General features: G+C 35.3%; 1 protein-coding gene across 1 annotated transcript in view; it reads right to left on the minus strand.

Annotated features, from left to right (window-relative positions):
* SLC13A1 (solute carrier family 13 member 1) overlaps positions 1-18775 on the minus strand; it is a 73857-nt gene that overhangs the window by 12916 nt on the left and 42166 nt on the right. The window contains exons 9-13 of the mRNA XM_055129057.1: positions 12804-12923; positions 8296-8394; positions 7617-7718; positions 4507-4613; positions 2207-2316 (exon numbers count right to left, since the gene is read on the minus strand). Of these exons, the coding sequence (XP_054985032.1) occupies positions 2207-2316; positions 4507-4613; positions 7617-7718; positions 8296-8394; positions 12804-12923 (538 nt within the window). The remainder of the gene's footprint in view (positions 1-2206; positions 2317-4506; positions 4614-7616; positions 7719-8295; positions 8395-12803; positions 12924-18775) is intronic.

Raw genomic sequence — 18775 nt, forward strand, 5'->3', positions numbered from 1 at the left:
CCCCAGGTAGAAGGGTTTTGCTAGTTAGGAAATTTGTCAAACTAATTACATTTTGGTTCAAAATTTAAATAAAATTGTGTAGTAGGTCGAGAGAAAGCTCAGGCAGGAGAGCACAGGCCTCACATGCCTCACATGTCCTAGGCCCCAAGTCTGATCGCTGGTACCCCATGCTCCCCCAAACACTGATAGTCCGGCATTGATGCCCTCTGGGCACTGAACCACCAGGCCCACTCACTGGAAAGAATTCACTGGGAGAAAGAGAGGCTACAAAGTCTTCATTCATTTAACATTGATTTTTAAGATGGTCTGTACTTTAAGGATACAATTATATAATTCTCGAGAATTAAAATTTCCTTACTGTACCTACCACCAACTAACAATGTCTTTTTATCACTTGCAATTGGTGGGACAAGTTCAAAGAAATGAATTTTCTCCAGATTTCCATGAAAGCCTATTTCTATGGACATCTTTGCCTACAGCCAGGTTTTTAGAGATCATGGATCCAATCTTACCACACAGAGCCAGGGTTATCCAAGGTTTTACCTAAAGAAATCTGATTCCATAGCCTAAGATTTTTATTGCAATCTAGTTCTCCCTTCATGGTTTCCTGAATCCTTCAAGCCTATAGTGTATGAGAGTACTTTCACTTCCACAAATTCTTATTTCTTTAGGTGCAGCTTTTCTAGAGTATGGTTAATATTTTTAAAATCATTTTTAGTGTCTTGGATCAATTCTGGACTAGTATTCTGGGAATAACAAATGAACAAAGATCACATCAATGCCAAGACTGCTAATTCTGATTTTCTCATATTTCAAATTAGCAGACGCAAAAATAGAAGTTACTTATTCTGTGAAACCAGTGCTCACTGCTAGTGAGTCAGCAGAAAAGTGTGTTTTTCCTTTTGCTTCTATTTCTATCAGTTATATCTGAGCAGTCTATAAGACAAGCCAAATCTAGACTTGAAACGACTTTCACCTATATTCTATTGCTAAAATCGCATTATCCAAAGCCTATCAAGGAAAATTGACCATAAAATCAGAAGCACTGTCCCAAAGATTATCAGGAAGAGAACAAAACAGGTATTTGTCTTGAGAAATGCAAAAATTTAACCTCCCAGAAATTTAAAAGCAGTTACCACACCTCTATTACCATACTTTTTATAAAATTGGTAATTGAATATTGAAATGTTGGTGTTTTGCAGAAGTCTATGAAATTCATAAGAGAGAGGTTTTAAATTAGACTAAGGAAAGGGGATTTTTATAGATTTTGGAGAAGATTCTTTTCTTCTAGTAAGCCTACAAAGATCAGGGAATTTTGAAGAACAAGACCACTCCCAGCTTCTACTCAGTATATAACAGATATTAAGAATCTAGAGAGATAGACCCAAGATATACCAAATTTATTCTTGATGGTGGCTTTACTTCTTCCCCCAGTTAGACAGTGTCAGGTGAAATTTTTTTCCTTAACTCAATTCAATGAATATGTATTAAATACCTTTCGAACCACTGGCATTTTACATTCTCTTTCTGTGACTTCATTAGGACCACAATATACTGTAGATAGGTTTGAGTTACCCAACTTTTCACGAAAGAGGGAAAGATATAGCCCTCTTCTGCCAAAAACAAAACAAAACAAAACAAAACAAAAAGTTGAACTGGGAGTAACTATATTTTTGCATATTTTTCTCACACTAATTATTTTTTCTTATTTTCATTGATTAAAGTATTATATACTTTATACCCATGGATTAAAAACTATAATCTTTGTCTTATTTCTTTTGATATGCTGGGATATCCTGTAATTTATATTTTATGCTTGCAGGATGGCAAAAGTTTTGAACTCTGAACTCGCTTCAACTGTGTGGTATACTTACTTCATAAGTTTTTTGGGTTTGTTTTTGGGCTACAGCCACTGGTGCTCAGGGCATACCCCTGTCTCTGCACTCTGAAAGTCCTCCTGGTAGGCTCAGGGCTCAGGGGACCGAATGGGGTGTCAGGAATCAGATTCGGTCAGCCTTGTGCAAGGCAAGCACCCTACCTGATGTGCTATCACTCTGTAGCTCCCCCATCCTTTGCTTCATGGCTTTTGAAATCTGCATCACTAAAATAGTAGGTGAAGTTGAATGTGCCAAAATCTTGAATGCCTCTGTGTCTTTCTTTTGAAGAGCTTAGCTGATTGTTAAATTTGTTAGACACCCAGTATTACCTCACAGCCATCTGCCAAGGCAAATCCTCCACCAACAAGAATTGCTATGTCCCAGGGCATGAATGACTGGAATTCTTTCCAAGTAATCAATGGAGAATAATCAAAAACGACTAGAAAATAAAAGTCTTACAGTTACATATTACTTAAAATATAACAATTTGACACATTTTTTTCATTATTCCAAGTAGCTAAATAGTTCTATATTTTTTATATAGAAGACTTGATCTTAACTTTGAGTAGTTTCCATCTTATACAAATGAGCATTCTATTATGAAAAAGAAAAATTGTTATAATTTGAGACTTCTTTGCATTGCATTAATATTTAATTTTAGATTTTATAATTATCATTCATATGTTATTATTCATTTATTAATTTTACTAACATCTTTATTTATGCCTACCAGCATATTGGACTGTATTTTTACTATGAAAAATGTCTTAATAGTCTATGAGCTCTAGCACATTAGTGTGGATTTGTAATTATTTTTAATTAATATATATCATCCATTTTTATAATAAAAGCAGTAAATGATGGCTTCAACTGAATTCCTTACCAAAATAACTCAAAGTTTAGATTTTAAAATTTAAATACCACTCATAAGATCCATATAACATTTATATATTATAAATGCACATATTTATAATATATATTGATAACTATAAATTTATCCTAATATTTAGTGTCTGAGTTATCAAGGTTAAAATCTCCTAGAGATTTATCAATAAATCTCTAAAAATTTATTATTACTAGTTGTAGGGCCCATCATAAATTTATGAAGGCCACATGGTGCTGGAGATTCACCCAGGAATTCCCCCAAGCTCAAATCAAGCCTATTCTCACTGTTGACTAAATCTGACAGTTTCTTTTATGAATTAAAGTCACATATACTGGTAAAATGCTAATATAGCTGAAATGTGCAACTCATATAACATTTCCAAAAGTCTATCAGGGAGAAATAAAGTTGAACAGTAGGAAGAGAGAATGATAGATAAGGGTATGACTTTTCATGAGTGAGGATTCAGATGTGTGAGTTATGTCAAGCACTGATTCTGTGACACTTGCCTTTGGGAGATCTGAGGATTAATTGACTAGTCAGAGGGCTTAGAATTTTGTAGGAATCATTGCTTTGTATTGCAAAAATCTCCCAATAGCAATCAAATTTTGAGTCATTTTCATCTCAAGTGAAGAGCAAAAGGCATTTATTTCTATGCTATGCTTCTTGCATATATCTAGTCTTAAAAAATCCAATTTATTAAACATTTATGGGGTCCGACACAAGGAATCAGGAGAGCCAAGTCAACTGCATGAATTCTAGTTTTAGTCCAGTAAAAAATTTAAAAGAGAGAAATTAAAATCACCACTACTACTGCTACTGCCTCCCACTACAATAGATAAAACTTAGATGTATTATACTATTTCAAGAAAATTTAAAGTCATTTGTTTCATATTGGACTGGAGCTATAGTACAGCAGGTAGGGCGGTTGCCTTGCACAAGGCCGGCTCGGGTTTGATTTCTCCATCCCTCTCGGCGAACCCAGCAACAACCGAAAGTATCCTGCCCACACGGCAGAGCCTGGCAAGATACCCGTGATGTATTGGATATGCCAAAAACAGTAACAAGTCTCACAATGAAGACGTTACTGGTGCCCGCGTGAGCAAATCCATGAACAACGGGATGACAATGCTACAGTGCTACTTGTTTCATATTGATAGCAGAAAAGACTGACTAATTCAAACACTCTATGTTAGTGTGAATCACTGTGTGTTGAGGGGAAGGTAGTATGTTTACATAAACATGTACAATTTTCGTTTGTGAGATAAATATAGTGGAAACACCTATGGAATACCCTATCTTTCTATTGTAACACTGTGTTATTGCTAGGATAGGACCAATTCACATTTTTTTCAACGCTGCTAAAGTTGTAAATGCTCTCAAAATTTACTTTTTAAAATCATAAGCATTTATTACCATGGGCTGACTCATTATGAAGTAATCACTTCCAAGTTCTTGTTCTTTTGTCAATAGTAATAGCAAGTATGCATATGGTAGAGGAAGTGGTGTTATCACCAACCAAATATCACTTGTAACAGAATCCTAACCATGGTTAATACAGAAGTCTGCTTACTACTTCTGCCAAGTAAAATGATCTTCTCAATAGAGATTGAGTAAGGATTGCAAGTGCGTAAAATGGGGATTTTGCAAGCTTGTCACTTTTCTTCTAACCACTAAATGAAACCAACAGAATTTTGATTTTTGCTTTCCTATCAATTTTATTCAGAATTATAAATAATACTCAACCAATTTCTCCTGCAGATGTAGTTTTAGTCAATCTTTTAGCTGGTATAAGAAAGAACAGAAGTCCTATAAGTAAGGCAACAGTTGAATCTGTAGCAAAACCAGGATACCTGGAAAAGAACAAAAAAAGTACATTAAAAATGGCATCAGAATTTTTATTACATAGTTACTACTTTTTCTATGTATTTTCTTCTCTTTCTCTCTCTCTCTCCCTCCCCCCTTTCAAAACCATGCATATACTACAGACTTACTAGGCTAACATAGTTGATTCCCTTTTGATAAAACTTATGGATCAAATAAACAATCTTTTCTTTGTTATTTCTTTTAATTATGTTGGCAGAGAATTGAAGTAGAAATAATTATTGGACTAGAAAAAAACTGTATAATTAATACATAACCTTCTACTGAATTGTGGCAAGGCATGGCTATTTCTAGTCTGCTAAAATTCTTTTGTCAATTGTGAAAAGGAATTGATCTTGTTTTTCTAAGCTATAACATCTGCTGCTATGATTATAAACCCTAGCCATATTATTCAAATGAAATCAACCCGTTTAATACTTTGCATCCTATTAAACTCAACCAAGAATATTTAATAATTAGAATGGCTTGTGAGATGCTCAGAAACGATCACTTTACAAATTAAGAATGATTCAGGAACAGATGGGGTCTGAGAATCACCAAGTCATTTCAGCAAATAAGACAGGTTCCCAAAAGTCTCAACAGTTAAGAAGCACCTGGAGATCAGAAATGAATAAATGGGCATAAATAATTAGAAGTCAGTTCTAAAAGTCAGCAATATTTACCTAGTGAATTTTTGTAGTTTGATGAATATGTACACCCTAAATATTACTTTGCTACATTGTAGCTTAGTAATAAAAACATATTTCTTTCTACCATTTTTACTTACTTGAACAATCTGGTAACAAATAAAAAATCAGTTTAACAATTTTAATATGAAGCAGAAAGTCACGCCTAAAGATAATTTTTTTTACTTAATTGTTGAGTTAAAAGCTATATTGGTATAAGTTGTTCAACAAACCTAGCTAACATTTATTATTTTATTGTTCATTATTCTATTCCAAAAATAAATTTTGGATTTTTGTCAAATTAGGTCAGGCATCATGTAATCTGATTTTGTTTTATGTGAAAAGACACATTGAATTCAGTCCAGGTTCAAACAGATGGAATGAAAACATTTGGTGGTGGCTTCAAATCTTGATAGAACATTCTAACTTTAGACATTCTAAATACCAAAAACCACTCATTAAAAATACTATGTATACTTTAAATAAAATCAATCTATAAATACTGGTATAATTTATTTTCAAAATAATTTCTAAAGCTATTAGTATTTTATGTTGCGTTTGTTTTTACTTTAGGAACTAAGTAATGTCAGTATTACAAATACCAAGCTTGTCGAAAGTTTATTTGCCTTGGCAATTTACAACTGTACTTGATAATTTGATTTCTAGTTTCAAATCCCATTTTCTCCCAAATCTTTATTTCTTTCCCTCTAGGTTTCTCTCAGAATTCCAGGTAACATGAGCAGCTGCCCATAGCAAATACATGTTGTTGTTTTTTCCTGATTCAAACAAAACATCTCCCAAATTTCATTTCCCTCCTGTGAGGAACAGACATTAGAACACAATTATATTGAAGTTCCTAATGGGATTTCTGACTGTTTATTATTAGGTGTTCTCTAATTTCATTTAGCCTTTACACATTGATGTTTAAAGAAGGCTTGTAATCCAGGGTGGCAGGAGTAAGGTTTTGAAATGTCAGAAGAATTTTCATCCAAGTATTAAATGATAACTTATTTTGGATAATTAGATGTTGTCTTTTGTTTAAATCTCTTCAAAATGAAGCTTACTCTAAGGGACACTGACAGTTTTCCCTTTTAAAAGCTAAAACTGTGGGGCCAGAGAGATAGTACAGAGGGTAGAGCACCTGTCTTGCATGTTGCTGTCCAGGGTTTCATCCCCGGCATCCCATATGGTCCCCTGAACATTTCCAGGAGTGATTCTTGAGTGTAGGTCCTGGAGTAAGGTCTGTGCATTGCCAGGTGTATCTCCACAATGATCTGAAGCAAGTTACCACAGTGCTTGGGGATTTTGTGTGGTTACTGGGGTCTCTTTTATGGTGCTGGCAATTTCTACTCAAACTCTGTACCTTACAAAAAAATGTTGGCTATGCCGACATAATCAGAAATCTCTGATTCTGAAGAGAGAAATTTGTTCCATGGGAGCAGAATATATATCACTCAAACAATTTTGGTACCTACCCCCGAATACATGATTCTTGCTGGGGGATGTGAAATGGGAGTTATATTTCCCCCATGAAAGATAGATTGGGAACACAAATATCAAATCCAAAGTATTTATATTGACATGTAGGATGGTTCTTAATTTAGAAAATTATGCTCCAGTCTTCCCCCTCACTTCACATGACTCAGCAATGACTGCTGGTATAGAAAACACCGAGGAGAAAATTAACTCTGACCCACCTCCAATCATTAGCATTTAAATATCTTGTTATTTCATCATGAATTTCTTATCTATAAATTGGAAATTGATATGGATATAGAGTGAGCTTCTGCAAGACAAAGTTTAAATTTTAAAAAGAACAAACTATTAAGCGAAATAAACTATAGAACTAAAAAAGAATTAAGCTGGGGGAAAAATTACCTGATTTGAGTTCATATCAGATAACAGATAATGAATGACATTTATTAGTAATAATAACTATTTTCCTTATTCAAAAAAGTGACTTGTTCAAAACAGAAAGGAGAGATGGAATGGAAATAAAACAGTATAATCCTAAATACCATGGAAAATGGCTTTCTTGCATATTATATTTCTAAATTTATAATCATGGAACGAGTCAGGTATTAAGGAGCCAGATTTCCACTTACAGGGTAGGGTGATGACATTGTTAGTGACCTTCCCTTAGATTAATTCTCTCCCATTTTTCTCTATAAAATATTACAATTAAGTATATCTTCAAGGGAGGAAAGGAAGAAAAAAGTATCATATAATTTCCAAGTTATAGGTATTACTTAGGAGAAAAACAGAGTGGAATACAAGAATAATTGAGAAACAATATATAATGCTTACTCTGAAAAAAGCACAGACCAACCAGAAACAAATCCCGGATCTCGGCTAAACCATAGCACGGCCATGATAATGAAGAGGACCAACGTCACAATTTCTTGATACCTGTGAGAAATTTTAATGCTTTATTAATTTTCTCAGTCAGGACATTTGTATCAACTCCCTGAGTGATAGTCAGCTATAATCTTAGCAGAACACTAAACACTGAGGGGCTGAAAAATAGTACAGTTGGTAAGGTGCTTGCTTTGCACCAACCCACCAGGGTTCAATCCCTGGCATCCTATACGATCCCCTGAGCAACAACAGGAGTAACTATTGAGTGCAGAGTCAGAAGTGACCCCTGAATATCGCTGAGTGTGACCTGAAAGATAACAAATAAAACAAACAAAAACACTGAAAAACTATAAACTAGGTGTTTTTTGCCTGAGAGAATCAACAGAATAATCAATGAACTTTGCTTTTCCCTGTGTCTTTCCATTTCTTTCAATTTTAGCAGGTATATTTTTGTTGGATATGGTATTTTATTGTGCTGTTAATTTTTAAAATGTTAGAATGTTTCCCTTACAAATGTTTAAATACAGTAATGTCGTAATATTATTTGCTTTTTGACAAACTTGTTCAGTATGAGCAGTGTGTGTGTGTTATACGGTTGTATATGCATGTGAGTGCATGTAAATCTTACCTCATTGGCCCAAGTTTCTGATATTCTTGTTTAATCACATCAGCACAAGCTTTTTGTTTCACGGTTTTAGTCTTGCCACATTTAAACATCTCTTTAATACTGTAAAGAAATGAGTCCTGATTAAGGAAAGGATTCACTCTTTATCAAAAGTATTCCCTTTGAAAACTTCATTAAATATAAATCTCCCTGTTAATGAGAGAAATGTTAGCTCTGTATGTCCACCTTCATCTACTTATTTAATGAACCTCTTCTCTTTTTAATTTTTTTACCTTGTTTGATCAATTTTTGGTGCTTACTTTTTGGTTACTATTTTTCAGAACACTATATTTTTTCAAATTCTTTAATATTATTGAAATTTTTCCATGTACAGTCACTTTCAGTTTGAAACTTTATTGTACAGTTAATTATCATGTTTCAATATGCTTATTATATGTCATTATTTGATGCTCATGTGCACATTTATCTCACTTGTGATATAATATTTTATGTATGGATTGGAGAGTTCTGGATGTTATCTTAACCAGGCTATGTATACATATATAGACATACAATGACATTGAAATATTTAATTCATTATATTTTAGTAACTTTGTCAAATGCATGAGATGGTTGTGACATCCATAAATTTCTAAAATATGCTAAACTTGTGTTATATATTAGAGTAGGAAAGTTACATACAATTGATCATGGAGTTGGGAGAAAGTTTAGTCTCAGAACTCTATTATAATTTTTCTTTATGTTTCTTCACTGAACAACCACAGTGTCTTCACCAGGGCTCCTCGGATCGGGGAAGGTTGAGTTTCCATCCCCAGCCAGAGCAGAGCCCTAGCAGCCAAAGACCTGCAGAACCCAGTCACAGCCATGCTCAAGGCCACTCTCCACACATTCAGACAAGCCTCACGCATGAAGAAACCTACAGAGGAACCCAGGTGTGCTTGACCTGGGGCTAGGATCTCCAAGCCTGCTTGGATTGGGACTGGGTCTCCTCTACCCAGACCCCTCATTTTCCAGTAGCTTGGCAGTCACACCCACAAACTGCCCTGGCACTGTGTAATCCAATCAATATACAAGATTCACAGACTATAAAACAACGCTCCTGGAAGCATGCGACTGCATTCGAGGCCACACGACCTCTTATAGCCTAGTTCTCCCTCTCAGAGAACCTGGCAAGGTACTGAGAGCATCCTGCCCACACAGCAGAGCCTGGCAAGCTCTCCGTGGCATATTCTATATGCCAAATACAGCGACAATGATGGGTCGCATTCCACTGACCCTGAAAGAGCCTCCAATGCGGCACCACTGGGAAGAATGAATAAAGAGAGGCTGCTAAAATTTCAGGTCTAGGACGAATGGAGACATTACTGGCACTTGCTCAAGCAAATCGTTGATCAATAGAATTACAGTGATACCGTGATGTTTCTTCACACCTATATCCTAAGAGCATCATTTAGATTGATGTTTCTCAACTGGAAGCCATATGCCTCCTTAGGCACCTCCCCACACCGCCCAGATATTCCAAAGGAACACAGGGGAAAGTAGAACAAATGGGGATTTCTACAGAGGTAAGCCCCCACAATAAGATGGGGGGAAGGTGCACTGGAAAGAAACAAGATCTAGAGTGGACCATGATCAGAAAGAAAAGTTTGAAAACACTGTATTAGATAACTTTCCACTATATTTTCAATTGTAACTCTCTATTTCTCTTTATCTCTGTCTGTCTCTGCTTCTCTCTCTCTCCTCTCTCTCTCGCCCTCTCTGCATCATTCTCTCTTTCTCTTTCTCTCTTCCTCCCTTCTCTCACTAACAGATAGATCTAGCAATGCTGAGGGCCTGAGATCATTCCCACTGGTGGGCCTGCAGTGCTCAGGCCAGTGGTATTTAGGGCCCACAAGGACCATGGTATGAAGTAGCTATTGTTAATTTTACACAAATATATATTGATTTTTGGTGTTGAGGAGCACATCTGGCTTGTTTAGGGGTCACTCCTGGCCCTGTACTCATAAATAACTCCTGGCGGACTTGGGGGACCATGTGGGATGCCAGGAATAGAACTAGGGTCACCTGCTTGCAAGACAAGTGCCTTACTCACTGTACTATCACTTCAACTCCATACCCAACGATAGACTCTGGGTTTTTTTTTCTGTAAGTTTGCTACCCAAACTTGTTTTTACTTTATTACATTGAAGCAACACCTCCTCAATTCTGAAGTCATCCATTCTACACATTTATAATCACATTACAGCAGACATTTTAACCAATGAGCATAATTAGTTGGATGTTGCTGCATTTAAGATCAATGAGGTGATATTTAAATTACAGAGCCTCAATTCAATTACCGACTAGTACCAGTCTTGATATGTTCCTCGTGTCAGAAAATAAATACTACTAAAACAGGAAACCAATTCACAGACCACCCAGAGAAAGACCTGAATAGAAAAGTAGAATTAGACACAGAGGTGGTTCTTCTTAAAAAAAAACTGTTTTCCACCCAGTGTCTATCTGTATGTTGTCACTGTGATTCAGGACAATAAATAGTTAAAGTCAAAAGCCAAATTGGCTTTGCTACAAATGAAGGTTAATGCCTTCACAAAGGAACTGATGAAGAATATGACAATGCATCAGCCTCCCCATTTAAATGAGTTCAGTGGCAATGATAGATGAGCTTCTCTCCTCAAGAATCCTGAGGTCATTTATAATAGGTGAGTTAACTATGTTAGCAGTCAACACACTAATCAGAATGTATGGTAGCCTGCTAGGAGAGTGGCTGATTGTTCCTGTTTGTCAATGTAAAACCTCTGGAGGTGAACACCCTAGTCGACTGAAAGGGACTCTGAAAAATTAGAGGAAGCAAGAAGCTATGTGGTATCTCACCAGTAGTGGACAACAAGGGAAATGTTTAAACATGCCACTGATGGTGATTAATGGACTCTGTCTAATGTATGCACTCCACAGGGTTGTTTTCTTCGTAGAGGATGCATTCCAGTGCAACTGCCCTTTACTTTCTTCACATCTCCTTCTTACCTGATTGCGAAACATTTCCAGATTATGACAATGGTCGCATATTTTATAAGGTCATTTCATGTCACAACAAAGGATGAAATAGCTGTGGGTTTCTGAGCGGATGTTTTGTCCATCATTTGGGATTCTTGTCCCCTGCATCCTGTATTGCCACCTGTACAGTTTGAATAGACCCCCATAGGCTTGGATTTCCAGGAAGGGACACTTAGTATGCAGCTGGTCTCTCCCCACTGATGCCCACCTGCTGAAGTCAGTGACATTACACACATTTGCTTCAGCAGGAGCCCTGCCACATGCTGATTTCACAATCTGGACAGATAGATTTTTTTTTAAAAAAAATCATCATTACTATCTTTTCACTACTAAGAAAATCGTGGCAGTTCTGGAGAAAAACCAGGAAGATGAATGCAATAATAAGAATATTAGTCCTTAGGTGACTAAGCTTGGAAAAAACGTGGGCATAGGCACGGAACAGCACTTGGTCGTAGTGTTTTGCTTTTCAGAAGTGCAAATTGCTTACTTTGGTCTCACTCATTTGGTGAATAACATACTGTTTCACTCACTAGGTCATGGGAATTATTTGAAAATAATGCTATAAAGTGAATTAAAAATGGTGGGGGAATAAAAAATCTACCCGGAATTGAAAATAGTCTTTTCCTCCCTTTTTAAAATACTGTTATATATATTGAGTACCTAATGCTGCACTTTAGATTTTTTTTCTTAGGAACCCTTCATAATTTTAAATGCTGCCATGTAAGTCACTTGTCCTGTTGCTTTCCATGATACTTATGAGCCATTAACTTCAGTAACAGTAATAGTTTCAAATTATTCTGGATACAGATTTTTGATATTTTAGTGCCATTTACTGGTCAGCATTTTTTCCTCCTATCTTGAGTATTCTCACCTTCTATGTGCTCAATCTGAGTTAAAATTACAATGTCACACATGCTTTTACTGACCTTTCAGTTAAAATATATTGTTTTACTGATGAAGACTCTGAATTTGAGAAGTAACCAGTAACTCTAAAGTCTGGCGCTTGAGATACCAGATATTTCCCTTGGGTCTAGTGAGCAATCATCCAACATTATTTCTAAAGAATACTGAAACCTTAATTCTATTTTTTCTAGGACATGTAGATTCTGGTGCTAATCTGAATCTGGAAGACCTGCATGGAGCATTCTCAAGTAGCTCAAGGATTTGAGGGAATCTCCATAATAAACCAAGAGAAGGGGGACAAACTCCTAAAAATTTACTTTATTAATCTCTACTGGATCCTCATTATTATGAGCTCCTTAATGCCAGTCTGACCTACAACTGTCTTATTATCTTATTGTTTTAAGTAGACTGGGATGATCTGGTTTTTGTATTGCCCGTGATCAATGCTAGTTTTGTGGGGAAGTAAAAATTAATCAAAGAGTACTGGCTAATGAATCCAGAATTTGGAACTTTGAAATGTTTATTTATTAGTTTAACATGGAGCATTTACTTACTTGAAACCTAGGAAAAGCCACTGAAGCCAAATCCAGGAAAGGATTAGAATAATTATAGCAGCTGGAAAGGAAAGTATGAACCATGATCCAAAGTTGATGCATTGGCAGTCAGGGTAGCGGCTGAAAGACAATATGGAAAAGTGTTTACAGGAGTTGTGCAAATAGAATTCTCACCGATGGCTGTTGGGAAGCAGCCGGTCATATCTTTAACATGCCATCAGCCAAGAAGGCAGTATGTGGGTACTTGCCACCAATCAGAAGGCAAATATGGGATGATATACAATCCATTGAGTATACTGTTAGACACTTTGTCTTTTGTTTTGGTTCTGTAAGCTCATAATTATTACTGCTTCCAAGAAAAACAAAGGAACTGTGAATGTGTTATACTTTTTATTTTCTCAATTCAATCTATAAGAAAATATTTATGCAAAAACACAGCTCAATAGTTGATAAAAATGAAACACACAAAAACAGGTATATATGGGTCTGTGTGTTTTTGATTTTGGTTTTGGTTTTTGGGTCATGTCTGGCTCTGCTCAGAGCTTACTTCTGGTTTCATACTTGTGGTGCCTGACTGAGATCAAACCTGGGTTGGTCTAGTGCGAGGCAAACACTCTATCTTCTGTATATGAGAAAGGAAAGACAAATGAAAAAAAGAATCGATGAAAATTACCTCAATAGACCATGATCATTTGCCATTGGTAGCTGGCAATGACATTAGGCATTAGGCATTGGACATTCTGATTTGCCTCAAGTTCTCTATTGTAGCTCTTCTACTCCAGGGCAGCTGCATCCATCTTACCGGACACATGCCAGCCATTTCCTTCTAGAAGTAGACAGTTCTTAGACAAATTAAAAAAAAAAAAACTAGACCAGAGGAAAATAATTAAAAATTCTGAATTGGGAGAAATACACACTTATTTAAGTTGATATTTGTCATTTATATAAAATATAACACCAGCTTAATTTTTTCCCAGGTGTTTTTACTTTTGATCCACATAATCACAGAATAGCAGCTGAAAACAATTTTTGACAACCTATGTCAAAATGCAGTATATATTTTGGATAAAGTCTCATATAGTTATATATTTTGTGACTCTGTGTAGAAAACTAGAAATTTCATAGATATTTGACCATTTCTTTTTTCTTGAGCAATAGATAGCACAGCGGTAGGGCGTTCACCTTTCAGGCGGCCAACCCATGTTCGATTCCTCCTCCCCTCTCGGAGAACCTGGCAAGCTACCAAGAGTATCTCGCCTACCTAGCAGAGCCTGGCAAGCTACACGTGGCATATTGGATATGCCAAAAACAGTAACAATAAGTCTCACAATGAGAGACATTACTGGTGCCCGCTCAAACAAATCGATGAGCAGTGACTGTAACATGCAAAAAGAGTTGGGGATCTGAAAAGTAGAGGAAACATACAAAAAGTGATGACAACACTATTAATATATTTAATTATTTAAATGACAATTACAGAGGGGTTTAAAGAAATTATAATTTCTACTTAAATAATGCCATATAGTTTTATATCTAAAAATAACTCAATAATAAAATATCGTATGCTATATATATCAACCTAAGCAAAATTTATATTTTGTATAATGCTTCTTCTGTTTTAGAACTATTTCTAGGTAACACAAATACCAAAAAAAGGAAAGCAAAGCAATACATATTTAAGATTTTAGATTACTAACATTTTCAACAATTTGTTTTTAGTTTATAAAGAGTTACTAATTTCCTTGGGTCCTAGAATTGTAATTGGGACTTGAAGATTTGGGGCCCAAAACCAAAAAGTAAAGAACAGTTAAACTCTGTTACTTCATTTTTTACTTGAGTAGTAGATAAATATAGAAACAATTTCACAGGACTGTGGCCTACATTATCATAAGCTTTACATTTATGCTTAGGGTAAACATTTTTAATGATAATAAAATAAAAGAGGTTACCATTGCACTGGTATTTCATTTATATTTGCCTATATCCTACAAAATGAAATGACGAATCTCTACTTAAATATGTATTTCTCCTGTTATTAACTATGTTAAATACATTTAAGTCTGATTTTTAAAAAATTCTTGCATTCACATTAAACAGTGTTCTGGGTATATGAAACCGTATGCCAGATACTTTCCTTATCAATGGGAATATAGTGGTGAATTACATGAACATAGTCCTTGCTCTCATAAGTTTACATTTATGTAAATAATACATCAATTAATAGGCATATAATGAGTCACAGAATAAAACAGAATAGTGAAGCAAAAGTTATTGGGGGAAGGGAAGAGAGATAGTATGGTAAGTAAAGTGTTTGCTTTAAATCTAGCCAACCCGGGTTGGATCCTCAGCAACACATATGATACCCTGAGCCCCACCAGGAGTGATTCCTAAGCAGAGAGCCTGGATAAAGCCCTGAGAACATGTGACCCAAAAAATAACCCCACAAAAATTATTAGGAGGATAGAGAATTTTTATATAATTTCATTAATAAAAATTATATTTGATATGAGCTTTAAATGCTAAGGAGTCAGTCTTAAAATACGTAGGAATAAGTGTTTCATACAACGGAGGTTATTAAAAGTACAAAGGCTTTGAAGTAAGTATCACTGTCACTGTATCACTGTCATCCCATTGGTCATCAATTTGCTCAAGCAGGCACCAATAACGTCTCCATTGTGAGACTTGTTTTGGGCATATCTAATATGCCATGGGGAGCTTGACAGGCTCTGCCATGAGGAAGGGATACTCTCGGTAGCTTGACAGGCTCTCCGAGAGGGCAGAGGAATCGAATCCAGGTCAGCTGTGTGCAAGGCAAATGTCCTACTGCTGTGCTATTGCTCCAGGTTAGCTCAGTTGGTTGAAGTAGGTATGAGTTACAAATGTGTGAGGATTACAAAGGATGCCAGTGTGGTTTGATGTAGTAAACTAAATATACAGGAACATCGAATCAACCCAAGAAGTAACCAATAGAAATCAAAGAGGATATAATCTAACAGCTCATCAAAAGGTATTTAGATTGTAGTAGATTGTAAGTTTCTGCTCTTGGTGTTTATTTATGCCTTATATAACTGTCTCCCCTCCCTTTTCTTTTTTTAACAGAAAGATATTGTGACTATGATACTTAAGAACTGGGATTAGGTTCATTGATGAAGATATTTTTCCAAGAAAATCAAGTCCCCATCATTTGATTTTGAGTTAAATTAAAAGGGAGGTTATGATGGATGGGGTCTAACTTAATCAGAGAATCTTTCCTACAGGTATAAAGAAATAAGAGTTCATGTTATCACAGCAATCATGTAACAAAGATCTAGCTGAGAATGACTATGTGCAAATAGTATGCAATAAAAGGAACACCTCAATCGTTGAACAATAGACCACTAACTTTTGTCAACAATCTGAAAGAGGTCCCTTAAAGAGATTGTAAATTCCAACTGACATCTTGAATTCAGTCTGGGGAGATCTTGAGCAAGAGACTGAACTAACTTATACTTAGGCAAAATTGTGCAATAATGGAATAGTTCTGCTTTACTCCAATAAATTGATTACAGCTTTTTTAAAAAAGAAAGAAAAAGCCACACAGGGAAGTCTGTTTAGAAATCTGTTTGGAGACAAAGTTTTGTGGAGGAGTACTGCTGCATAGAGAAGGGAGTAAGATAAATTTCATCTTAAGTGAAAATTTTATCTTAAATAGTAGTGAAGAAAGAGGGGATACAAAAAATTTTAAATAGATTTGGGATAAAAATTGGGAAGTGGGGGAAATGTGCTATTTCTTGAGATGAAGTCACAGGAAAAAACATGTCGACAGAACTGGTAGATTTAGAATGTTGTTGTGAATTTTTTAGTTAGAGATGCCCACTGTTTTTCAACTGGCCAAGTTGAATAAGCAGCTAAATAAATATGTCTGAAACTGAAAAAAAAGAAGGAAATCCAGAAGTATAAAAATTAGTAGCTACTAACTCATGGGTGGTATTACAAAGCATGAAAATTGGTGTGCTAATTTTGAGAGAAAACAGAAACTGAAGGACCTAAGAATATGCATGCCCCAAATCCTTCTAAGTGTTTAGAGGTCAGAGAGAGGGGTACGGGGAGAAGATGAGCTAAGCATAATTAATTCTAACAAAAATTCAGAACAGAATAAATTACATTTCCATGTTAAATAGGAAGACAATGTTTCAAAAGGTTACATAAATCAGTCAAGGTCAAATATAATATAATCAAGCTGGATTTTTAAACCGAAAAGGAGTGTTGAAAATATAACCTCTTCTCATTAAAGATCACCGTGTTCAACTTCAGTTGATAAATAAAACTAGAAAAGTTCATATGCATTGTCAAATATAAATATGCCTGCTAAAACAACTTCAGAACTATATGAACAGTTTTTTACATACATTTCTTTATGATGTAAACCATAAAGAAATGCTTTGACTTAAACAATATATACATGACAGTGTTGATACCTAGGAAGTAGTGTTGTTATTGTACAAAATGAAGTACTAATTAGATACATAAAAATGTTCTCATAAGAAAGGTCACTGGAGAAATTTATAACCTTGTAATGAATTTTGACCATTAAGAACACTATAAGCTAGTGCCCACAGAGATTACAGTCCTTTTGATAAGTATGGCGATTAATTTTGAGTCAAATCTATTGTTTAGTTTTGTATTTGGTGCTCCCAGTGGTTTCATTTAAAATATTTACTTGCAATTCACTATCCAGGTTTAGGTTTCTAATATTAATCGCAAAAATAGAAATAGCAGCAATGTCTAAAGTTACTGACAAGATCCAATGGACCCAACCATTTGCTAAGATAGACAAGTATTGTTCTATTTAATTCTCATACTAACACGTTCTAAAAATTTTCCCATTTACAGGTGAGCAAAACAGATGCTTATAGAAGTTAATATATGGTAGGACTATGATCTGGAGTCCAAGCCCTGAAATATCTGAATTCCATTTCTAGTATTTGTTAAAGAGTTTCTTCTCTTTTATTCCTTTTCTTTCCTTTTCCTTTTTGTTCTTTTCTTGTCTTTACCTTTCTTTTTGTTTCTCTTCTTCTTTAAAAAAAAAAACAAACATTTGCCCACATAGGGCTGTACTTATGGATCACTCAATGGTGTTATTTTTTGGAGGGGTGGGGGGAGGGTCACATGTGGTGCTTATGACTGAACTGGGATCTACTACATATAAGGCAAGAATTTAACCTCTGCACTGTCTCTTCATCCCCTGCCAGAGTTCCTTTCTAAAAAAAAAAACTTTATTTCTCAGCTCTGAAAAGATAAAGTGTGATGATTCTTAATGGTAGCTATTGTTGGGTAACTTGTCTACCTTCTCCTGCTAATAACCAGAGAGAGGTTAGAGAAGCAGGCATTAAATTTAAGATGCCTATAAACACATTTATCTTATCATTCCTTGGTGTGTGAACCTATAGACATCGTAATTTAACACATAATTAGTAAGAGGGACTGTGCTGATCATTTGATAATAGAATTCCCTTCCAGGCTACTTGCACACATTTTTTTCACAGCTAACACCCACAAACCAAATAGTATATTTTGATAATCAGAAGGCTATGAAATTTTATATGTGATGACTCTCATTCTTAATCTAATTGACTTTTTGGAGGAGGTTTAACTGTTTCCCATTGTTGGGTATATCAAAATTACTTTGCTATGAATGAAAGCAGTAATCATCCGGATTAATTATTCTCTTAACAGCATTATTTTACTATCAAAAGATTATGTGGTTATTAATTTATTCCCAAGAACAATAAGGATTTATTTACTTTTAATGTTTTTATTCATTTGTTTTTGTATGTTTAGAGAACACATCTGGCAGTGCTGAGGGCTTATTGCCAGGAACTGCTCCTGGCAGTGTTCAGGAGACATATTGTGGTCTACCAGGATTCAAACATGGGTAAAAACATGCAAAGTAAGTACCTTACTCACTGTACTATATTTGTAGCTTCTTTTAT

Source organism: Sorex araneus, chromosome 1 (genome assembly GCF_027595985.1).
Source record: "Sorex araneus isolate mSorAra2 chromosome 1, mSorAra2.pri, whole genome shotgun sequence".
NCBI lineage: Eukaryota > Metazoa > Chordata > Mammalia > Eulipotyphla > Soricidae > Sorex > Sorex araneus.